The sequence below is a fragment of the Crotalus tigris genome, unplaced genomic scaffold (assembly GCF_016545835.1).
Source record: "Crotalus tigris isolate CLP2741 ecotype Arizona unplaced genomic scaffold, ASM1654583v1 scf7180000017663.5292952, whole genome shotgun sequence".
Lineage (NCBI taxonomy): Eukaryota > Metazoa > Chordata > Lepidosauria > Squamata > Viperidae > Crotalus > Crotalus tigris.
Window position 1 is genome coordinate 2,905,853 of NW_024096550.1, and position 25,182 is coordinate 2,931,034.

Sequence of the window (25,182 nt, forward strand, 5' to 3'; positions counted from 1 at the left end):
AATTAGGGCTAGGTAGCAAAAAGTAAAGTCTCCCTTGAGCTAAGTGTCACTGGCAATGATTTAATGTCCATGGGGATTTTTTTCCCCTCACAGTGCAGAAGTAGTTTACCGCTGCTGTCTTCTGGGATGACCACATGGAGAGTAAGGAGAGTAAGGAAGACAATCTTAATGGAGAGGTACAAGACCAGTCAGCAGAGTGATGGAGTGGGGTGGGGCATGAAACCATGTCTCCAGCACTAACATATGGAAGTTAATATATGGAAGTGGCTCAGGTAGATAGATACCTCCCTAATTCACTGAGCTATAAGAAGGAGGAGGAGATACAGCAAAAGACTTGCAAGATTGATGGCAGCCCCACTAGATAGACCAGATCAGGAGATCAACTCTATGTGAAAGTTAAATGTCTACGGAGATTCTCTATCATCCAGCTCATGGTTGTCTCAAAGGTGCTTTTCAAAAGGCAACTGGACTTTGTTGGGTTTTTTTTCCTTGGAAAAAGAATAAGGAAGATCACCTTGACAGAGATATGCAAGGGCATATCTATAGTCATGGCAAAAGGTGGGGGGGGGGACATGTGAGAAAGCTAAAACTATTATTGGAATTGATAATCAAAGCAGAATCTTGCAGGTCCGATTAGGTTGTACCTTCTTTCTTATATTCCTGTGAATTAAGGAGGTTTCTATCTGAACTGCTTCCAACTTATTATCTGTCTGCTAGGAAACTTAAAATATGTTTGCCCCCACCCCCCATTGTTCTCTCTACAGATCTTGCATATCTTTATCAATGTCCTCTTTCTTATTCTTTACATAGACCAAGATTCAAATTCCTACTTGATCACAGACTCCTGGCTGATTTTTGGCTAATCTCTTTTTCTTAACTTATACTTCCATTTTATCTACAAAACCCAGCACAGCATAGCATAGGACAGAATATCAAGAACTGCCTTGCCAGAATTAAACCCACCATCTGGTACAAACATTTAGGAAGGGTCTCTTACCAACCCCCCCTCCCCCCCAAAAAACAGTGTATAGGGGATGTGAGCCAGGTGGCTGGCCTTTTCATTTATAGCCTTCATGCTATGGAACAAGTTTCCTGAAAGTACAGTTGACCCTATCCTCATGGGCAATTTCTGAGACCATTAAAACCTCCCTATTTCAATTTGCCTTTGACCTTGAAATATAATGAGCACCAATTACATTAACTAGTATACTTTTTTAAGGATCTGATCTGGGTCCGAGGTTTTGTCTTCTGAGCTTTCGGATTCGTGCTAGAGCCCATTCTCAGGGAAGTAGAAGAGTCTTTTTTTTAATTTTATATTTTGTTTTTATTGCTTACTGTGATCGTATTCTGCTTTGTTGTGCACTACCCAGAATCTCCACTGATTGGGGTAGTTTATAAATCTTGCAAATAATCAAGTAGGCTTATTTTATTTAAAAGCAATGTTGGGAGGGAACGAGGAGAGACCCCCATGTACATCATCTTACATTCTCAAAGGAAAACCAGGCTACAGATGCAATGAATAAAGAATATGTTTAAATTAAATACTATTGAACAGAAAATGTACTGAAATCCCCATATCGATCTACACATCGCTATGTTTTAAATTGTGTTCTTATTGATCCTGTCTGAATCTATTTAGCTAAGTATACAATGTCTTTTTTTTCCTGTAAAGGAACACAAAACTATCCCTGAAGGATTGCGTGATGATGATTCCAAGGAACTAATTGAGATTGGATGCAAGAATGTTGTCACTGCAGTATTGACTATTTCGAATGGAGCAGAAAAAACTCAGGTGGAAGAGTCCAGTAACTCTAAGCAGGTGCAGGTAATGGTAGTTTACAAATTTAAGTCTTCTTAGCGGGCGTGGGGTGGGGATTTACTCTTAGGTAAAGGAATGGTGCATTTCCTTCCATTTTGAGGACCACCTGAAGGGGAAGGTCTTACGTGAAGCAAAGATGTTAAGTATTAACAAATATGTTCTGCCCTAATACTACCCATGGAAAGTTTTGTGCATGCAGATTTACTTTCATTGTGGGTCTCAGATAAGAATGGGGCAATTTTGGCTTTGTATCTATTATATTCCAAAGTTCTCCATTCCTTTAAGAGTAGCTCTGGTTTGTTATGCTATATTGAAGCTAATATAGCAAATTTCTCCCATCCCACTCAAGACTGTTTACCATTTCTATTCCTTGTGCACAACCTGTGGCGCTTCCCAAATGTTAACATCTATTGGGGTATGAGTGTAGTTATAGCAGCTGAATAGTTTTCTCTAATGGTAACATTTTCCAGTATATATCTAACATGAAAAAATATTTTATTCCTTCTAATCTGCTTCCAGCAACATGCCCTATCTTCCTGTGATAAGAATGATTCCATGCCAGGACCACAGATGTGGGACCCCAGTTTTGCTGATAGATGCTCACTAGCAGCTTCCAGTCAACCAGAAACAGTCATCTCTGAACATGCTGCAAGATTTAGGATTGTAAGTTGAAAAACAGCCTGTGAGTCGAAACCAAAGCAGCCAAGCAAAACCCAACAGCCGAATGATTCACATGCTCTCTTACAGTTTGTCCTGGAGAACATATAAAGCTGGATCAGAGTTCAGGACCTAACACCAGGCGTATGCATGAACTATCAGAGACCCAGCCCATCTTATAAAGATCTCTCTCTCTCTATAAGAAGCTCATAGAATTATAGCTCTGGATTGTACAATATCTACGCTATAGCATAATAAGAAAGGGGAAGCAAACCCATAATTAGCTTTCCTGAAGAACCTAACACCATAAACAGTGTTTTTCCCCCCATTGGTGATGCAACACTCAATTCATAGCCATTGGTAGAGCAAGAAACCAAGATCCTTAGAACAGTGGCCCCCAACCCTTTGGGCACTAGGGACTGGTTCCGTGAAGAGAGTTTTTTTCACGGACTGGAGGGGGCATGGTTTTACGTGCTGCCTGCATCCCGCGGATGGAACTTCGCTTGTTTGTGCGGCCCGGTTGCTGGCATGCCCAGCCCAATGCTGGTTCACAGACCAGGGGTTGGGGACCCTTGCTTTAGTAGATTAAAACTGGAATCTGGTGGTTCTCTTTTCCTAATCCTGCAGCATACTTTTTTTTTTTTGTTTCATAAAGCCTTTCCAAAAAGAGTGTAATGCACCAAAAGAGAAGAATTATTATAAATAAATTTAAAAGAGAATTTATTGGCAGGAAGGCAAATCAGGAGGTAATCTAATGGTTGCAAATACTATTTCTGTCTTCCAGAAAATAGGTTATTTCTAAAATGGGCAAAATAAATCTTTGTTGAGGATTGAACCCTCACATATATACAATATGGAATATTGATCTTGTACTACTTGTATTCTGATCCAGCATGAAGCATTAGTTCAGTGAGCTAAGCACTCCAGAGCTTAGTCAGTTAAAAATCTAATATTGAAGCAGTTTCTCTAAATTGAACAAGATTCTAGTGTCTGGTTAACTTTCAACTATGTTTAGTTTGGAAGAGAAGGATTAGAAGGATTAAATCAGTACAACACTTCTTTCTATTAGCAATTTAGCAATTGTTCTTCTTTGCCCGTATTCTGTTAAATTGGTTAAATTCCTGAATTAAAGACTATTAGTGGTAGGTTACTGTTCTTGAAAGAATGTGTGTGAGAGAGAAAGAAACAATGCCCACCATTTTTATTTTATTTTTTGCTTTGAGGGCCTCAATTTACTCCTGCAATCAACTGGGGAAGCCATATCTGATGTCACTAAAAGGATATAGCTGGGTTTATTTTTTATTTTTACTTTAGTGGGAGATCTGTGGAGAAGAGAAAACAGAAAGTAAATAGTTTTGGAGGCAAACTGCTCACATTTATAATTTCTTCCAGTGGCTCAGAATTGTGTTACCAATGTTGAGCATCACAATGGCCAAATCTTGGCCTTGTAATTTTTTGGGGTTTTGGGGAAGAATAAGAGGGTTATAAAAATGGAAATGTGTCTTCCAGAAGACTCCAGTCCTAATCCCACCCAAGAAAAAAATAATATTACCCCAAATGGCCTATATTTTGTTGAATGTGGCTGGCATAATACTGGAAATCACATGCAGTCAGGAACTGCCTGCTGGTTATGCCAACTGTTTTTATAGCACACGTGGCAGAAGCGGCACTCAGAGCCTTCTCTGTGGGCACGGACGCTGTTGCCCCAGCAGTGTTCACCAGAGTAGTGAGCATGTGGCGTTTGGAAGGGCAAGAAGTGAGTGAGCAAGTGGGGTTGGCCCCCCGGGGATGCCACGCTCACCCAGTCTGCTGTGACCACTGCTGCCATGCCACCCAGTGGCCCCCCCCCCGAGGGCACCACAATGCTGAGGCAGCCTTGGCACTTTGCAATAAATAAGTGGGTTTTGGGTTACAGTTTGGGCACTCAGTCTCTAAAAGGTTCGCCATCACTGCTTTATCTGGTTCTTTTGATACAGCAAACTTCCAGTTGCTGTAAAACTTTTTAAAAGAATGGATTTGATTCCAGATATCCCGACACATTATTTAAAACTAATTTTTTTTAATTGCTTCTTCGGGTGCCATTTTTCTCAAGCAGACATAGCCCATAATTCTACAAAGCAGCATATATTATTAATATAATTGACAAAACAAGATATTTGAAACAGGATAAAGTTGCAATTAAGTGCTGTTCTATCAGGAGGATATTATGGTAGAAATCAGGGCACTATTATGGTAGAAATTTGATTCTTCCTCTTGGCCTCTTACACCATTGGTGGCAACTAAACCATGTGCATTTCTGAACAATGCAGATCTTAAAGTCCCATCAAATTCTTTCTTCCATAGCTTAAAGAAAAACAAGCTAACTTGTCAAATTGCAACACTACTGGAAATGGCTCATTACTGCAACAGTCTAGCAAGGTATCTTCAGGAGATAATATTCTGGTAAGCACCCATCTTGTTTGGCATAGTGGCTAGGGCCTCAGCCTAGAAACAAGGAGATTGTGAGTTTGCCTGCTTTAGGAAACAAACCTGCTGGATAACCTTAAGCAAGTCATTCTCTCAGCCCTAGGGAGGAGGCGATAGCAAACTATTTTCAAATATCTTGCCAAAAAAACTGCAGAGACTGGTTCAGCAGGAGTCAAAAACTGATTCCAAGATAATTAAAAAAAAAGGCCTATCTAGCCAAGATGACATTTTGCCCAATGGTATTTAATCCTAGATATATGGATATAGAATTGAGGCTCTCAAAGCATTCTGCTTCTTGCTGTTGGATTTTGCTTCACTAAAAGTTGTTTAGTTTTCAAATGAAACTGGTCTTCTGGGAGTAAATCACTTGAGGTTTATTGATGCACTTCTGTGCTGCTTTTCAATGTTTTGTCCTGCAGTAAAACTGTACTTCACTGAGTTCTCCTTTGATAGGACAAGTTTTTGATATCACAGTGAAAGACTTACTGCAAAGGTTTGAATAATGACATAGAGTGTGCAACAGAGTCACTTTTCCTTAAGAGATTTCTGATCGTTTTCTGAAATTGTCTGTTTTGCTCCTCATTTTAAGGGCAAACCTAATAGTATTTTCTTCTGCTTTCCATTTTATGTCATGTTGTTATACTTGTAGGATCAACCAGATGCTGTCTTAGATTCTTATGAAGTGTCTTCTGAGAGTGAACAAATTAGCCGCTTTCCAAAACCTGAAATGGAAATTCAGTTTTCACCTTTGCAGCCCAACAAGATGGAAGTAAAGCATCAAGGAAGTCCTTCTACAGTGACTCTTAAGGTACCCAGGACAAGGAAAAGGAAGAGCTGCACTATGGATGAGGTACAAAGTTTGGAAGAAAGCAAATATTCTTAGTGTTTCTTATACACTTCTCAAAATAGTACTTCTGAAAGAAATCTAAAAAGTTGATTATTAAATCACCAAAGGATGTAATCCCAAGCTAAAGAATAAGTCCCATTGGATTCAGTAAGACACACTTCCTTATAAATGTACAATTAGTTATGATTTCTTAATGATTTGGCTTGTACAGTTGAATATGGTTTTTTAAGGAATTGGATGCATCTAGTTCTATGTTTATAATCTAGGCTAGTGTGTCTCAACCTTGGCAACTTTAAGATGTGTGGACTTCAACTCTCAGAATTGAAGTTGAAGTCCACGCGTCTTAAAGTTGCAAAGGTTGAGAAATATTGATCTAGGTAGGCAGTTGCTTTGTGCTAAATGAAGGTACACCTTACTTTAACTGTTGGCAAGAAAATAATAGGAATATGTCCATGAAGCCACCAGGGTTTGGGCTCAAATCAAAAGACCTTTTTTTTTAACAACCTGCACTAATATTTATATAAGTAGTAGTTGTTTTGTTTAATTTATTTGGGGAAAAAACAGGTTCTAGCCTGAAAACATGGAGCCAGTTTATCACAAGTCTCTTTTTTAACTAATGTGTACTTATGATGTACAAGCCTGAACATCAAGCGTGTCTCTTTCCCCTTAAAAAACCCCCAGAAAATTCCACTCCAGAGAATCTGAATGTGCAGCTAAGATTTCACTTTGATCAGTGCCCTCAAATGTTAACATCATTTCTTAACTGTCAATACTATTTTTCTTTCAAAAGTCGCATTTCTAAAAGGGACTGTTTAACTTCAGGTGTGAAATTTTATATGAATACTTAGAGGTGACTACATGGAAAAATAACTTTGTCTTCTCAACTGTGCTTCCTTCAAGAATAATATGCTGTCAGGTTTCTGGAAAGACAAACTTAGAAATAAGGACATTTCTGATCTGAGTCAGGTACTGAATCCCTTTAAGCTTTACATGGTAGATAAACAAGTACAAGTAGATAACAATACTTTAATTCAGGGGTCCCCAACCCCCGGGCATGGCCCATTACTCGGCCACGGCCTATTCGGAAATGGGTCACGTAAGCAGGGGGCCAGTACATGTATACAGCTCAGCTTGTGCAAGCGGCTGGCCAGGCCATGCACATTGCTCAACTTGTGCAAATCGAGCCGTGCGTGCATGCACATGTATGCTGGCCCACTTCTCACTTAAACTGGTTCCCTTCTCCCTCCCCCAAGCTGGCCCGCCAAATCACAAAGATTGGGGACTGCTGCTTTAATCCTTCTTCACATTTCACCCAAATACCACGTTTATATTATAACAATTATCACAGCTGATCTTTCATCTACTATTTCTTACCATCTCTTGTAATCAAACCTGCTTTTTCAATATACAATAAAACTTCAATTTAACAGACCATTTTGAGGAGAAAAGGGTATCCATTAAGTTGAATACCCATTATATTTGAATTTTTGTATTAAAACTAAGTCACATCATTTTATGTCAATTTATAGCATTTGCTTAAATGTATAAGTGAAAATAGACACAAATAACGTATTTTTATAAATAATCTTTATTATTTTGGAAAAAATGTTCATTGTTTAAGGGTAAAACTAAGCAAAATTTTGTTTACAGTATATCAAGTCCACTGAATTATAATCTGTGAATTGAGGTTTTACTGTCTCTGTCTTTTGATCAGAACTGTTGCTTCCTAGCTGAAATCTGCCACTATTTCTTCATATCCAATAATACTTTTGTGAGATGGTAATCATGTCGGTTTGAAAATAAATTTCATTTGAACAGGTTTTATTTTACTGCTTTAATAAAAAGAAGAAAAAACAAAATTGGTCACATATACATTCATTGAAAGATTTTTTCCCCCTAAATGTTAAAAGGTATAAATGTAAGGACCCACCCCACTTTGCATCTTAAGAAGACAGAACTCTTGGAATAATTCTTCCAACAGGCATCCTTTATTAAGAGAAAATGGTTGCAGGCGTTTTAGACAGGACTTGGGGTCCAAGCTCTCCCATTCAAGGTTTTAAGGGGTTCCCCAGTAGCCCCACCCAATCACCCCCCTCTTCCAGCGACAGTCTCAGGCATTACACTCCCACCCCCTTTTCCTTACTGCCGGCTGGATGGAGACTTCAAAGAAAACTACATGAAAGGTAATAGCCCCATTCTTATGGTTAGTCCTTTTGGTGATACACACATCCAGTTCCTTTCTTCAGAGAAAACTACATAAAAGGTAATAGCCCCATTGTTATGGTTAGTTCTTTGGGCGATACACATATCCAATTCCTTTGAAGTGTACCGAAGGAAGTGAGGGCCATAAAGCCCCTTTGTTCACCCCCTTCCCTTCATCGTATGACAGAATCCATAGAAAGCAGAAATGGAATTTTTTTATAATTGATAACTAGAGATGAAATATAATTGGATTCTGACATCCTGCCCCTCAAAAATATGACAGATCCACCTGAAGGAAAACAAAACAGGTATAAAAGTTAGTCAGGCTTGTTAGGGTATTCTGTGTGAAACTTCTTTAATAGCTTCGGGGCTCTGACATGACGTTTATGGACCCACTCGTTTTGTGAGGGAGGGAGGTGTTTCCAGGCAACTAGGTACTGAGTCGCTCCATGATATCTCTTAGAGTCAAGGATTTCCTTTATTTCGAAGTGTTGTTCGTCCTCCACCATGATTGGAGGTGGTGGTGGGGGGGATTTTTGGCCGTAGAGGTGACTGACGCTCTCTTTTCAGCAAGCTGCAATGAAAAAATGGGTGTATTTGCCTGAGATTTTTGGGTAATTCTAATTCTACTGTTACTGGGTTTATGATTCTTTTAATTGGAAAAGGCCCTATATATTTTGGTCCAAGTTTTTTACAGGGCGGTAGGGACTTTAGGTATTTTATAGATAAGTACACCATTTCTCCTATAATGAATGGTGTAGGCTCAACCCTTTTTTTATCGGCTTGTGCTTTGTATGCCTGCCTAGCTTCATCTAGTGCTTTTCTAACTATTGGCCAGGTGTCTTGTAATTGTTCCATCCATTCTTTCAGTGATGGGATCGTTGGTTTGTTTGGGGTTAATTCTGGCATGGGGTTGAAACTTTGACCGTTGGCTATTTGAAAAGGAGTGTAGCCTGTGCTGGAGTGGACTGCATTATTGTAGGCAACTTCTGCAAAAGGGAGTAAGTCCGTCCAATCACTTTGTTGGAAATTCAAAAAACATCTCAAATATTGCTCAAGTACTGAATGACAACGTTCTGTTTGTCCATCTGTCTGAGGGTGATGGCTAGATGTCAGTCCCTGAGTGGTCCCCAAGAGGGATAAAAATTCCTTCCAAAATGCAGACGTAAATTGCACTCCCCTATCAGAGATGATGCGTTGGGGTGCCCCGTGCAATCTGTAAATGTGCTGGACGAAAAGTTTTGCTAAGGTCTTTGCAGTGGGAATCTTTCAGCAAGGGATAAAGTGCACCTGTTTGGAAAACAAGTCCGTGACCGTCCAGACAACCGTATTCCCATTACTTTCTGGCAATTCCACTATAAAATCCATGGCTATTTCCTTCCAGGGGGCTGAGGGATTTGCCACTGGTTGTAATAGTCCTGGCGATTTCCCTTGCAACCTCTTTGCAGTCGCACATTTTGGGCAGCTGGCTACATAACTTTCTATGTCCTTTTTTATTGATGGCCACCAAAATTGCTGTTTAATTAAGTGTAAAGTTTTTACAAATTCAAAATGCCCTGCTGATTTTGTGTCATGGCAAAGCTGCATGAAAGTGACTCTTTGGGTTGTTGGTATATATAACTTTTCCCCTACCCAAGGCAACCTGTCTCTCATTGTGCACACATTTTTGTTTTTCTGGAACCATTCATCTGTTTCTAAACTTTTTCGGAATTCAATTCCAGTTTGGCTGTCCAGTTGTGGTTTTAATTTAGCTTGGGTTCTTGTGGTTATTGGTGCTGCCAGTTGTGACTTTGCCATTATTGGGTTAGAGTCTGTGGTTCGTGTGCTGTTATATTGGGGCATACGAGATAGTGCATCTTCCAGGAAGTTCTTTTTCCCTGGTAAATGTTTGAGCTTAAATTGGAACTGTTGAAAATGCTGGGACCAGCGGGCTTGTTTGGGATTGAGTTTCCTGGGCGCTTTCAGGGCTTCCAAATTTTTGTGATCAGTCCACACCTGGAAGGGGATTTTGTTGCCTTCCAGGAACTGTTGCCACGTGAGTAATGCCCAACGTATCCCGTATGCCTCCTTCTCCCATACGGGCCAGCGTTGTTCTGTTTCCGTGAGTTTCTTGGATGTATATGCACAGGATTGCAATACTCCATCATCGTTTTCTTGTAATAGAACAGCCCCCACTGCCACATCACTTGCATCTGCCTGTATTACGAAGGGCTTATCCATGTCTGGGTGCCTTAGTACTGGTTTGGCAGAAAAAAGTCTCTTTAGTCTCTCAAACGCTGCTTGGCACTCCATTGTCCATGTTAGTGGCTGGCTAGGTTTTACTGCGGATGCTCTCTTCATTTTTAGTAAGTTAGTGAGGGGCAAGGCTATCTGGGCAAATGAGGGGATGAATTGGCGGTAAAAGTTTGCGAACCCCAGGAAACTTTGTAGTTGCTTTCTTGTGCAGGGTGGTGCCCAATCTAATACTGCTCTGACCTTCTCTGGGTCCATTTCAATGCGCTGGGAGGATATGCGATAACCTAGATAGTCTATCCTTTCCTGGTGGAATTCGCATTTTGAGAGTTTGGCATATAGGTGGGCGGCTCGCAGTTTCTTTAAAACTGCTCTAACTAGGTTGACATGTTCCTCTTTTGTTTCGGTGAAGATAAGAATGTCGTCCAAGTAAACAAGGACCCCCTTAAACAGGTGCTCCCTTAGAACGTCATTGATTAATTGCATAAAGACTGCAGGGCCCCCTTGTAATCCAAATGGCAAGACTTTGAATTGATAGCACCCCATGGGGCAGTTAAATGCGGTCTTCCATTCATCCCCTTCCTTAATTCTCACGCGATAGTAAGCTTCCCTTAGGTCTAGTTTAGAAAAATTTTTCCCTTTCGAGAGGTGTGACAGCATGTCTTTCATGAGGGGCAGAGGGTATAGGTTGCTTTCACTGATTGTATTCAGGGCCCTATAATCCACGCATAAGCGTAAAGAACCATCCTTCTCTCTAAAAAGGACTGGGGCAGCCACTTTAGGCTTGGCTGGCTCAATGAAACCTCTCTCTAGGTTTTTTTTTATGAATCTTTCTATTTCCTCCTTGTCCTTTGGGCTCATGGAGTATAATCTGGGCTTCGGGAGTTTTGCCCCCGGCTTAAACTCAATGGTACAGTCTGGGGGTCGGGGGGGGGGGAGCTCATCCGCCCTCTCCTCACTGAAAACTTCAGCAAGGTCTCTGTATTCCTCTGGTATTTCTGTTAGTCCCTTTTCCTCTCCCATGGATGCTTTTTCTATTCTTGATTCTGGTAGCCCCCCTTGGGGTTTTAAGTCCATAGGGGCCCCCTTCGGGAATTTGATTTCTGTCGTCCTCCAATTTACCCAGGGCTTCCATTTTTTTAACCATTCCATCCCTAGGATCATTGGGCATTCCATGCCTGGGGTCACCACAAACGTTATGTCCTCCTCATGTTTGCCCAGGGAGAGGTGTATTGGTAGAGTGGCTAGGGTAGCTGGCACCCCTCCTGCTATGGATCCATCTAACTGGCCAAATCAGATTGGTTGTTCCAGTCTCCTCGATGGAATGTCCAGATTCCCCACTAGTGTCAGGCTAATGAGGCAGCGGGTGCAGCCAGAGTCTATTAAGGCTTTCACCTTCACGGCTTCGGGCATGGGGGGAATTAATATAGTCACTGTCTTGAGGATGGGTGCGATGCGTCCACTTACAGGGGTTCGCCCTCCGAGCTGTCATCTGAGGCGTCCACTGGTCCTGCGGTGTAGGCTGGAGTTCTTTCCCCCCTGATGAGCAGAAGTGGGGGGTTCTGCAATTTCCATTATTCTCATGGCAGTTTCTTTTGGCTTAGCTGAAGACTTTCCGGATTTGCTGATTGGGGATCTGTCTGGGTTGTGCTGGGGGGCTTTGGAGTGGCATTCTACAGCTCGATGCCCTTCTCTTCTGCACTTGAAACACCCCATTTGCTTCTTGGCTGTAGCCGATGGTTTCACTGGTTCGTGTGTCAACTCAGGTGGGAAGCAGCTCCATTGTTTTCCTCGGCAGTGTCTCTTCAATATGTCGATCTCTGCTTCCTCTGCCAAGATGTACCATTCCTCAAGTTGGTGTGGGTCCTCTTGGGGCAGGCAAGCGTCATAGAGGTCATAATTCAGTCCGTCTTTGAAATGGCTAAGAAGGATGTCTTCTGGCCAGTTCAGTTTGTTGGCAATGGCCCGGAATTCTTGTGTATATTCAGCCACTGGGCGTTTGCCTTGCCTCATCGTTTTTATCCTTTTGCGGGCTTTGCGATCAGCCAGGGGGTCTTCAAATCGTCTTCTCAGAGAGGACATGAAACGGTTGAAGTCGCTGAGTTCTGGGGCATTGGAGTCGTGCAAGTTCACCACCCAATCTGCAGCCGGTCCGTCCAGGGCAGATTGCACGATCCGGATGCGGGCTTTGTCGCTGGGGATGTCCCGCCCGTATTCCTCCATGTAGCTGAGGACTTGGGTTAGGAAAAACCCCAAGCGTGTTGGCTCCCCTTTGAATTTCACCTCCAACGGCGGACGTCTTGGAATGGATCAGTGTCTCCGCTGTTGGTAGTAGTGTCTTCCGTCCAGATCGCCATCTGTGGTTCGGTAGGGGGTGCGGACTACTGGATCAGCAGATGTCCCCAGGGTTGCAGGTTCCACTTCTCCCTCGGTGTCTCTCCCTTTGAGGCTCCAGGAGCTGAGGCGGCTGTAGGGCTCAGGATTCTCCTGTCCTAGGGAACTGAGAATTCTCTTCATCAGGTCAATAGCTTTCTCTAGGATCCAGTCTGAGTACAGTGCCCAGCTTCCTTCCTCTTCACTTGCGTGCAGGGATTTCTCCATCTCCTGCTTCCATTCTGGTTTGTTGGCCCCCCGTCTCAGGGTCACCTTTCTTGATTTCTTTTCCCACTCGCCTTTCTTTCCCACGCCCATTGACCAGCGAGGCTTGTGGTCCTGTGTCTCCATCACTTCTTCTCCTGAGGAATCTGACCTCTCGGATCCCAACATCTGGCAAGGTTCCAGTTGGGGCAGTGGCTCTCTTTCCAGGGAGTTTTCCCCTTTTCTTGCTCCATTGTCTGACATGGTAAATTTTTGCAAAATCCCCTGGCAAGGGTCTCCCTTCCAGGTGGATTAATTTGGCAAGTCTTGTCTAATGTAAGGGCCCACCCCACTTTGCATCTTAAGAAGACAGAACTCTTGGAATAATTCTTCCAACAGGCATCCTTTATTAAGAAGAAGTGGTTGCAGGCGTTTTAGACAGGACTTGGGGTCCAAGCTCTCCCATTCAAGGTTTTAAGGGGTTCCCCAGTAGCTCCACCCAATCACCCTCCTCTTCCAGCGACAGTCTCAGGCATTACACTCCCACCCCTTTTTCCTTATTGCCGGCTGGATGGAGACTTCAAAGAAAACTACATGAAAGTTAATAGCCCCATTCTTATGGTTAGTCCTTTTGGTGATACACACATCCAGTTCCTGTCTTCAGAGAAAACTACATAAAAGGTAATAGCCCCATTGTTATGGATAGTTCTTTTGGCGATACACACATCCAGTTCCTTTGAAGTGTACCGAAGGAAGTGAGGGCCATAAAGCCCCTTTGTTCACCCCTTTCCCTTCATCGTATGACAGAATCCATAGAAAGCAGAAATGGTTTTTTTTATAATTGATAACTAGAGATGAAATATAATTGGATTCTGACAATAACCTTATTTCATTTGAGGCCACAATATTATCTTAATAAGAACCGAATACCTTATCAAAGACATATTTATACAGGTATCCCTTGTTAAGCAATTGTCTCAGATAGCAACTGTTCACAAATATGATGGTAGAAAACGATAATTAAAAAAATCATTTTCTAACCAATGTGCTCCTTTATTATACAAAAGTCCTCAGTGTGAAACTGATTAAAGTCTGGTCAGTTTCAGGCAGTAGCAGCCACCCACCAAACGGTTCTAAGCAACTAATTAAGGTCCCAGAGCTTGATAACCTTCCTTCCTTCATGTCAGCTTAGATTTAAAAGAAAAAAAATAGTTTATTACATGAATAATGTAATAGGAATAAGAAAATTAGGGCACCATTTATAGTATAATAAATCTATGTATGGTTCTTTCCCCCTCCTCTTCCCCCCCTCCCCCCCGTAGCCCTCATTCCTCAGTAGTCTTCTGGCACAAAATACAAGGGCAAGTTGGTCCCAGCCAGCAGGGAATAAATTATTCTGTTCTGTTCCGTTCCGTTCCATTCCATTCATCTACATGAAACCGCTGGGTGAGATCATTCGGCGACACGGGGTGAGGTATCATCAGTATGCGGATGATACCCAATTGTATATCTCCACCCCGTGTCCTTTCAGTGAAGCAGTCGATGTGATGTACCGGTGCCTGGAAGATGTGAGTGTCTGGATGGGGGTGAACAGGCTTATAGACTCTACCCTGGCAAGACCGAGTGGCTCTGTGTCTTGCCCCCCAAGGGTCATCCTGATGGTCCATCATTAGTCCTGGGGGGGGGTAAATTTACCTCCCTCAGTGCAGGCACGCAACTTGGGTGTCCTCCTGGACTCACAGCTAAATTTGGAACAACATCTATCGGCTGTGGCAAGGGGGACCTTTGCCCAGGTTCGCCTGGTGCACCAGTTGCAGTCTTATTTGGACCGGGAGGCTCTACTTACGGTTACTCATGCCCTTGTCACCTCAAGACTGGATTACTGTAATGCGCTCTACATGGGGTTACCCTTGAAGAGCGTTCAGAGGCTGCAGTTGGTTCAGAATGCAACCGCGAGAGCGATTGTGGGTGCACCAAGGTACACCCATGTGTCACCTATCCTCTGTGAGCTGCACTGGCTTCCTGTGGGTCTCCGGATGCAATTCAAGGTGTTGGTTATCACCTTTAAAGCCCTTCATGGCTTAGGACCAGGTTACTTACAGGACCGCATAGTTCCCAGAGACCGGTGAGGTCCCACAGATTGGGCCTCCTTCAGGACCCGTCGGCCAGACAATGTCGGATGGCGGGCCCTCGGGGAAGGGCCTTTTCTGTGATGGCTCCGACGTGGTGGAATCAACTTCTCCCCCGAGATTCGAACTACTCCCACCTTGCCGGCCTTCAAGAAAGCCATTAAAACTCTATCTATCTATCTATCTATCTATCTATCTATCTATCTATCTATCTATCTATCTATCTATCTATCTATCTATCTATCTATTTTTGTTAAATTTATTTGCCACCTATCTCACCATGGGCTATTTGCCTTCTCTAAATTCCTCTTTCTTTACTCCTTTACTCTTTCTCAGGATTTTACTCTCCTATCTTCTAGCACAGGGGTCCCCAACCTTTAGACCACAGGTCGGCAACCTGCGGCTCCGGAGCCGCATGCGGCTCTTTGAGCCTTCCCTGTGGCTCCCAGCCTCCTCTGCCTTTGCAGAGAGAGACAGAGACAGAGAGAGGCACTTGCGCTTCCCTGCTTTTTTCTCTCTCTCTCTCTCTGTGTGTGTGTGTGTGTGAGTGTGTGTGTGTGTGTGTGTGTGTGTGTGTGTGTGTAAAAGAGAGTGCACTCACAGTGTTCTCCGAGGAGCTGAAAAGCTTACTGGGCGGAGCTCCTCCCTTTGCAGGAAGCAGGAAGGGCAGGAGAGATCTAGCTAGCCCAACTAGGCTGACTCAGGAATTCTGGGAGTTGAAGTCCATGAGTCATAAAAGAGACGAGGTTGCTTACCCCTGAGCTTGTTGGACAACAGCTTGAAGCTTGCCAGGTGAGCAGCAGATAGGAGAGGGGGGGAGAGAGAGAGAGAGGAAGGGAGGGAGAGAGAGAGAGAGAGAGAAAAAGAAAGAGTGGAGGAAGAGGAGTGGCAGACCAAGGGCAGATAGAGAGGGAGGGAGGGAGGGAGAGAGAGACCCTTTTGAGATCTAAAATGAAGATAACACTGGATATATCCTTTTTTTACCTGTGTGTGTATGTAATTTTATTCTCTTAAAGCATTCTCTTGGTGATCATTGTTTTAATAGTATGGATATTCCCAAGAGTCATATTTTTACTTTTATTTTTAATGTGTGTGTATGTATGTGTGTGTGTGTGTGTGTGTGTGTGTGTGTGTGTGTGTGTGTGTGTGTGTATGAAGAGTTTATCTTCATTTGGAAGCATGTTTCTTTCATATTCTTGGGTTAAACAGTACGGAGTTAATACTGAACAGGACAGAATTATAAATGTGCCCAAAATACAGTTGGTAGTATCCTTCTTCCTTGACTGAAGTTCCTGGAGGTTATAACATCTAGAAAAGCACAGATTGCTCTGTCCCTGGTGGAATAATTCATGATTATTGGAAAATTGCCTTGGAATTAATTTGAATTTAAGATGAACCATAGCAAATATATAATGAGATGTAAATGCCTTCCCATGAGATCTCATAAGAGTTTGGCTTTTAAAAAATGTTATTTTTTTAATGTCTGTGATAACATACTTCGTTAAATCTGTGAAAAGACTGGCAGTCTTGGTTAAAGCTGTCCCATTTCCCACTAAGAAATATTTAACAAGTCAATATGGAGACTGTAGCTCAGTACTAAACACATCTTTCTCTTTCTAAGGACTCCTTGGAAAATGAAAATGAAAAGAATGTAAAATTGCCAGCTAATATGAATGTATGGTCTGATTCATTAAGGAGACAAGGAAAAAAGGTATGCTAGTTAATAACTTTAATATAGTGCTGCTGCAGTAGTCTGACATGGAATAACTTTATTTTGATGATATAATAATGTAATTATTATATTGCATACTTTCCTGATTTGAGCAATTATGTAAAGCACATATTCTGTTATATTGCAGATAAAAAGGAGATAAATTATCAAGGGCACTAGCTTGCCTTAGACCAGTGTAAAGAGCTCTTCCTTTTCTTCTAGCAAATAATTATCTTTTTCTCCTCTCCAAAGTACACATGCAAGGTACTTTAAAGTACTTTTTATTAACCTATGAACACCCAATCTTCATTATCTAAGCCTTTAACCTACTTAAGGGGTGTCAAACTGCTGGCCCACGGGCCGGATGCATCATAGCAAAACTGCACCTACCCCATTGCCAGCAATGGAAAAAAAGTTGCGATACGTCACGACACATCACATGACATTGCAAGGTTGACACCCCTGGCCTATTTGCATGGTCAGCCTACTTCAACTTTTATGACCATCAGATGTTTGGACTTTCTGAGAATTCACTCACCAGTAAAGCCCTTGCTGAGAATTTTGGGCCACGAAATCCAGATATCTGGAGACTTGCTCAGATTGGATAAAGCTGAGCAAGCAGCAGCTGGAAACCTTCTAGATTCTAGCCAAAGTGGAGCTACTAAGAAATAAGACAAGGACTGCACAAATGAACCCCTATGCTTTTGACTAGGGATATGTAAGACATTGGAAATATGTGTGAGAACTAAGTTCCATATCTAATGTTCAAACATGGTAATCTGATGCAGGTATACTTTTTATAAAGGGCAATACAACTTAGCAAATGTTTTATTTAGCAAATATATTTAAAATGTTTTAAATATATGTTTTATTGTTTTCTATTGCTTTAGACTGCTCCTCCTAATCCCTCTGTCAGAAAGAATTATTCCTTAAGAAATAAACATGCATCAAATATAAAATCCACAGCATCCCCAGGTGGAACCCTACAAAAATTTGGCAATCTCTTGCAGAATTCTCCTACAATCATACAAACTAAAGGTAAGCAGCTAAACAAAGAAGCCTATTCCATTAATATGAAACAGTTATGAGATATTTCTGTTGTTCCATCTGGAACGCTGCATATTTTAAAAGGGACAGTTGGTATTTAAACTACAGAGCAGAAGAAATCCATTTTGGGCATTGCTTTTTGTGTTCTTAGATATATATGTGTGTGTGTGTGTATATATATATATATATATATATATATATATATGTATGTATGTATGTATGTATGTATGTATGTATGTATGTATATGTATATGTAGGTCTTTGGTTGTTCGGGTTTTCTCCCGTGTAAAATTGGAAGTGTCTTGGCGACGTTTCGACGAAGTCCCATTCGTCATCTTCAGGCTGGTGTTTTCAGCTTCGTGCTTTGAGCAGCAATGTGTGGTCTTAGCTGGTTCTTCCTTTTAACTGCCAGTGGGGGTATGAACTGATTGGGTGGGAGCTTGGCTGTGTTCTGATTGGGTGGAGGTGTGTTATGAATGGTTAGGGGCTTGGCTGTGCTCTGATGGCTGGGGGAGTGTTCTGTTTGGTTGTGCTCAGGTTAGTCTGAGTTGCAGAGGGGTTTGAGATTTTGGGCTGCCTTCTTATTTTTTGGCTTCGCGTTCGTGGTCGTGCTTCTTCTTCATGGAGGGTGTCAGTTTGCTTCATGTATGGATTGGAGGGGTTTTTCCAATTTTACGCGGGAGAAAACCCGAACAACCAAAGACCTACATACAAATACCCGCGAAAACCTCAGAAAACATATATATATATACATATATATACATATCAGAGCACAGCCAACCCCCCAGCCAATCAGAGCACAGCCACGCCCCTAACCAATCAGAACACACCTCCACCCAATCAGAACACAGCAAGCTCCCACCCAATCAGTTCATACCCCCACTGGCAGTTAAAAGGAAGAAACAGCTAAGACCACACATTGCTGCTCGAAGCACGAAGCTGAAAACACCAGCCTGAAGATGACGAATGGGACTTCGTCGAAACGTCGCCAAGACACTTCCAATTTTACGCGGGAGAAAACCCGAGCAAGACCTACATATATACATATATATATATATATATATATATATATATATATATACATACATACATACATATATATATATACATACATATATATACATACATACATACATACATACATACATACATACATACATATATATATATATATATATGGTTAATAATGCTAAAAATATGAACCCTGGGAGTATTCATATCGAGAAATAAAATGAACACCAGGGTAGTAAAACTATAAAAGTTTAATTAAAAAGCACCAAGCTTTCGCCGTCCCTGCCGGCATCATCAGGGCTAGAGCACCAGAAAGTGTGAGAGTTTTTTATAGGCAAGTCAGAGTCTGCGCCCGGCTCCTCGATCTCGTCACCGGGCCTAATTGATTCAACTGCGCTTGATTGGTTTGTTTCTTCCTATTCCTCTTAGTTACGTGTGCGTTGTCGTCTCTCCTCCTTTCTTTCGATTCTGGGATGGGTGGGATAACTCCCCTACTGTTCAAATGATCTCTGTTCTTCAACCCATCCTCCCCATCAGGTTTGAGTGGTAATGTACACTTCCCCTTCCTTTCCCAATTGGTGGACGAGCGGATGATATATTAAGTGCTGGAGGGACATTGAAACTGTAATTTAATTAGTCTCAGCCTTACCTCATTTAGAGATAGGTCTTTAAATGAAATACTTGTCTTTCCTGAAATGATGGCCTCTAGAAAACTGTAAAATACTTCAACAAGTTGTCTTTTGAGTTTGAATCAGCTGTTCCAAAATTACTGGAAATCTTCCAATGCTGCCTTAACAATTTTGGAAGTGTCAAAATAGCCTTATTTTGAATTCAAAACAGGGTCATTTTGACTTTAGACTCTTCCAGAAGGTTTCAGACTCTTTGAAAGAAAGGTTGGTTTTGAGCTTGAACAATTTTAAGTCCAGAATCTTTGCACTCCTCTTAGAAGCTTTTGTAAACCTTAAAATATGGTGTGATAAATTGTTGATCTAAGACAAGGATGATCCAAATTCAAATTCTTACTTGGGCATGACAGTTATAAAATCACCATTGCTCTCTGTGTCATAAATTTGCTTAGGATAAAATGAGCCTGAGAATAAAAAGTATATTAACCATATTAAAGAAAATGTGCTGGACTGCATGTACATAATGGAATGTACATGCAATTATTTATAATGATAAGCATAAGGAGGGTAGAAAATGCAGTTGGGTGGGAGTGAATCAGTAATGCTCAACATAAAACTATGAGGGGCAGAGTGCACAAATTACGTATTGGCCATTTGTCATCTTCCAATTGTGCTGGACTTTAAATCTTTAACTGCCATTTTGGTAAATGACATAACTCTCTCTCTCTCTCTCTCTCTCTCTCTCTCTCTCTCTCTCTCTCTCTCTCTCTCTCCCTCCCTCCCTCCCTCCCTCCCTCCCTCCCTCTCTCTCCCCCTCCCTCCCTCCCTCCCTCCTTTTTATCTCAGAGCTGTAATTATATTAAATACTACTGTATAGTGTAACATTGAAGTGCAATATTAGGGGCAGCGCAATGGTGAATAAAGTGAAGGATGTGTTTATATAATGTATGTTCTTATTTGTGTTTTTACTTGTGTGTAGTGTGCACTGTGCACCACTTAATTTCATGAGTTGCACAATGACAATAAAGATATTCCATTCTATTCCATTCCATTCCCTCTTTCCCTCCCCTGGCTGGGAAATTCTGGGAGGAGAAATCCACCTGTCATAAAGTTGCCAAGGTTCAGAAACACAGTTCCAAATCATTGCTTACAAGATTTTCATTTTTGTTGAATGAATTTCAGTTGTATGGATCATGGCTTTTAAAAAACAACTTCCAGGAGAAGAAAGGAAGAAATTTAATTGAGAAGCATTAGTCTTTAAACTTTTTTATTCACTGATGGTCTAAATCAGAGTCTTTCAGAAATCTCCATGTACTTCTTATGCAATGCTAGAGGTTTACAGAATGCAATCTGAAAACCCCCGGTCTAGATACAAACAGAGCAAGCAGTAAGATAGAATTGCACTGTTTTGAATAAAAGAGAACATTTCCTACTGTTCCCTTTCCAGCAAAGAAGCTGATGGCAACAATAAAATCTCCCAAATCTACTGATGAAGAAACTGTTACAAAAAATGATGACAAACCCAAGAAAGCTAAGCGAAAGCTACACTCAGTCAATATTTCTAATCCTGTTGAATTTTCTGGTCATGTGGTAAGTGATTCTACAAAGCATTTTGACCAACTCAGAGTGTATAGCCTTTTGAAAGCTGGGAATTGCACCTATTTTTGGAGGTGGGGGTGGGGGAACAGAGATGTTATAAAAAAGCTCATGACGCTCAGATCAAGATGAGGGCAGTGGTGGGATTTTCCATGTTTTTGTTTGGCAAGGGGGATAACTTTAATGTTTTGTACTTTAAAAGAAAACTACCATGTAGTCTTCAACTTACAACCACAATTGAGCCCAAAATTTCTGTTGCTAAGCGAGACAGTTGTTACGTGAGTTTTGCCCCATTTTACAACCTATCTTGCCACAGTTGTTAAGTGAATCATTTCAGTTTTTAAGACAGTAACACAGTTGTTAAGTGAATGGGACTTCCCCATTGCTTTTGCGTATCAGAAGGTTGCAAAAGGGATCACATAAATCCAGGACACTGCAACTGTCATAAATATGAGTCGATTGCAAATTGCCTGAATTTTGATCACATGACCATGGGGATGCCGCTATAGTTGTAAGTGTGAAAAATGGTCATAAGTCACTTTTTCAGTGCCATTGTAACTTTGAACAATCACTAAATGAAATGTTGTAATTTGAGGACTATCTCTATATTAAGTCAATTTTACAGTTTTCTCTGATGATGGATAGACATCATAGAATAGTGATGGCGAACCTTTTAGAGACCGAGTGCCCAAACCGCAATCCAAAACCCACTTATTTATCGCTTATGGGGAGGCGCCTCTGTGTGCCGCCTCTGGCATGCAAAAACCGGGGGCACAAAAATGGGCCACCGTGCTGCAAGGTGCAAAAACGGTCGTGCCATGGGGTACAGATACAAGGCGCTGCACCATGCAAGAACAGGGCAGGGCTAGTGAGTATCACACAGGCACTAGCCCCGCCCCATTTGCAGCACGTGTGTGCTTGCAGCCCCGTGCACACATGCATGCATGTAAATGCTTCCCCCTCCCTTTTCTTCCACTCCACCAATCGACAATGACCTCTGCTCTACCACCTCTACTCGAGCTTGCTAGTCAGCCGCTTCACCTCCTTTGTGCTGGGTGGGGCTCCTGCTCCGGGCGGCAGTAGTGGCCTGATGCACCTGCTGCTGGCAGCGATGGCGCGTGTGCCAACAGAGAGGGCTCTGAGTGCCGCCTCTGGTACGCGTACCATAGGTTCGCCACCACTGTCATAGAACATGATATTGGTATATTGTGTAGAGAGACAATATAGACTTGAGATATTTTCTGATTTTTCTATTATTATTTGCTTTCCTTAGAGGCTGCCTTGGCCCATCCAAGCCATCTCCTAGGAATATAACTGAAACAGATGCATTTTCTATTACATTCCGTGTCTGTTCTCCTTAACTCTCTCTCTATCTTTAAGTTTATTTTATATATGTAAGTTCCTCCCTCAACTAGTCCTCCCAAGGAAGTAGAACTCTTGAAACAGGCATTGTCTCAAAAGGAACTTTTATTGAGAGATATTGATAGCAAGAGAGCAAAGCATGATCTAAAGTTTCCCGTGCAAAACGTCACATTAAACCATCCCCTTCCCAAACCCCATCTCAATGGCCAAATGTCCAGTTTGAGATCATCCAGTCCCCAGGTGCAAAGTTGTTGTGGGAACCAAAGTAATAAGCGCCGTTCTAGGTGCCATTCCTGGGGTTTCATTTCTCTCTCAATGTCCCCCCATCGAAATAGAGATAAGGCAGGTGACTCATGGCACATTCCTTCTTCCGTTCACACCCAGAGGCATCAAAGGGGTAATGAACAAAGTGGAGGAAATCCAGAACCCCCCTCCCCCCCTTCCCAGCAGACTAGCAGGCCCGGCAGTTAATGGCCATCCTCCCCCTCCCAGCAGAATGACAGACTGAAAAGCAGAACAAAGAAGCAGATTGAAAGATATAAATGCTGAGGGTCTGACAACATGCGTCTACTTTAATTGAAATCTGTACCATCCAGTGGGTTTGCCAAAGTAAATGTGCATAAGGTGATAGGCTTAATTTTTATCTTTAATAATAGGATTTCAGCAAAATCAGCATTTTCCACTTCTGTCTTGAAGCTTAGTCTTGACTGCCTTCAAAGCTGATGACAGTCATTATTTTGGCTTGAATAAGATGTATTGATTGTATATTAGTTATTCAATAAACCTTAAGCTTACATCCTGCCCCACTTCTCAACTGCAAGATTAACACAAAAATCAAAATCTGATATGGATCAGCCAGAATGCAGCATTATATCCAAATTAAAAGTAAACTGCTTAATCATAAAGCCGAGAAGAGCAAGCAATGTTCATTACCTGTTTTGGATTTAGCTTGTTTTTACTACCTTTAGGTGAGATTAGTGACAATTTATCTTGGTTTAGAGGCTTTATTGATTCCAGTATCCAAATATGTCTTATAGCTGTGCTGGAGGAGGTCACATATGTTTCTGGTTTGTTCAAGGTACAAATAGAACAGATATTAATCACCCAATTAAACCATTGGTAAATGTTTCATAGCAACTGAATTATCTCAATCTTTAACTATGTTTTGTTGAAACAAAGTCCTAAGTTAGTTTGCACGTAATGCTAAACCATAAACCGTGGGTCAAGTAAATTGTCAAATGGGAAACACCATCATACAATAATAAATGAAACTATAAACATCTAAAAATAAGATGGTCAGAGTTCTGAGGCATATAACTTTTCCTTGACCATGTGGGACTTTTTTTGTCTTTTTAGATAATATTGAGAGTCAGCAAGTATAACCTAAGGATATTCTTAACAGAAAACCAAAATACATTATTGCTTAGCATTTGGTACTAAAAGCATTTTTTTTATTTTATTCAAGGTCTGTTGTTAGTCATCTAAGAGTCATGAATTCAGATTGCTAAGCAGCCTTAAGAGATTATAGTCTAAAATACGGTAGTAATGTCTTTTCCACATCATTTGGCTTCTAGTTGGACAAGTAATGAACACTGGATTATTTTTTTACTTTACATCAGATCTATGGCAGCTCGGGACTCTGAAACCATCACCAAACTCCCCTAATTATAAAAATATAAAATATTGTGGCCTTCATCATGCAGTTACTTGGGCACTAAAGATACTTGATTGCCAGCCTCTATAACTTGAAAGCTCTTGTAAACTTGGGAGGTTTAGCTTCTTTTTCTTTATTGTTCCGAGAAAGATTTTGTACTTGGACCAAGTACTATCTTCTTACCTGATTGGTTAGAAAAACTTTTTCATTTCTTTTTTAGATTGTTGAGGATCAAAAGGAAAGCGATCATGAAATCATCAAACGACGACTCCGAATGAAAAAAAAATAGTAATATTCTTTTCATGGGGAATCATGTATAGAATTGTTCAATAGATGTTATCAATGTTGTAACTGCTACTTCCATTATTTTCAAATTGTTGGTGTAGATATTGATATTGCTGTAAAAAGGAGCGAAGGGAAATTAAAATACATTGAAGATTCCTTGGTATTCTATTATTTATGTAGTTTCTTCAGAAGCCATATTACACAAGGCTGAATCTGCAATTTTAACAGTGTGGTATAATGATTAAGGGGTTGGGGTAGAAATGGGGTGAATCTGATTTTAGCCCATCCTCAACCACAAAGAGAGCCAATTTAATGTAGTGACAAAGACATTGGTCTAGAAACCAGGAGATCATGAGTCCTAGCTATGCTTTAGACATAGACACAGCTGGGTGACCTTGGGCCAGTTATTCACTCTCAGCCATAAGAAGTGGGCACTTAGAAACCACTTCTGAAAAACCTTGCCCCCCAAAAACTGCAGCGACTCAAAAAACTGACTCAAATACACACACACACACACACAACCACAAAAGCTTACTGAATGATGTTGGGCAGGTCACTCTGTCTTTTGTATAAACTGCTCTATATGCTCCTGAATAAAAAGCAGAAGGTAAATCAAATAGCTAAATGCTCCCAAATATCCTTTGGTCATGGAACTTACTGTAGCATCTTTATGATCTTGGCTTGGGATTTTTTTAAAGCAAGCCATTTTTCTTGACTTTGAATTGTTAAACCTGACAATAACTGCTGGGGAAACGACTGCTGTCAACATTCCTGTCATTATAGGCCCTGTACAGGCACTCTTTGACTTAAAACCACAACTGAGCCCAAAATTTCTGTTGTTAAGCAAAAAAGTTGTTCAGTGAATTTTGTCCCATTTTTCAACCTTTCTTGCCACAGTTGTTAGGGGAATCTCTGCAGTTGTTAAAGTAGTGACACAATTGTTAAGTGAATCTGACTTCCC

General features: G+C 41.4%; 1 protein-coding gene across 3 annotated transcripts in view; it reads left to right on the forward strand.

The window, feature by feature from the left end:
• KIF20B (kinesin family member 20B) overlaps window positions 1–24,377 on the forward strand; it is a 78,405-nt gene extending 54,028 nt beyond the window's left edge. The window contains exons 28-36 of one of the 3 annotated variants that reach the window (XM_039335971.1): window positions 1,673–1,825; window positions 2,339–2,482; window positions 4,820–4,918; window positions 5,592–5,792; window positions 6,690–6,755; window positions 16,551–16,640; window positions 17,531–17,678; window positions 20,772–20,914; window positions 24,157–24,377. In XM_039335971.1, the coding sequence (XP_039191905.1) occupies window positions 1,673–1,825; window positions 2,339–2,482; window positions 4,820–4,918; window positions 5,592–5,792; window positions 6,690–6,755; window positions 16,551–16,640; window positions 17,531–17,678; window positions 20,772–20,914; window positions 24,157–24,225 (1,113 nt within the window). In that variant the 3' untranslated portion in view covers window positions 24,226–24,377. The remainder of the gene's footprint in view (window positions 1–1,672; window positions 1,826–2,338; window positions 2,483–4,819; window positions 4,919–5,591; window positions 5,793–6,689; window positions 6,756–16,550; window positions 16,641–17,530; window positions 17,679–20,771; window positions 20,915–24,156) is intronic. The other 2 variants (XM_039335973.1, XM_039335974.1) reach the window with 2 other exon arrangements.
• Window positions 24,378–25,182: the final 805 nt, after the last annotated feature.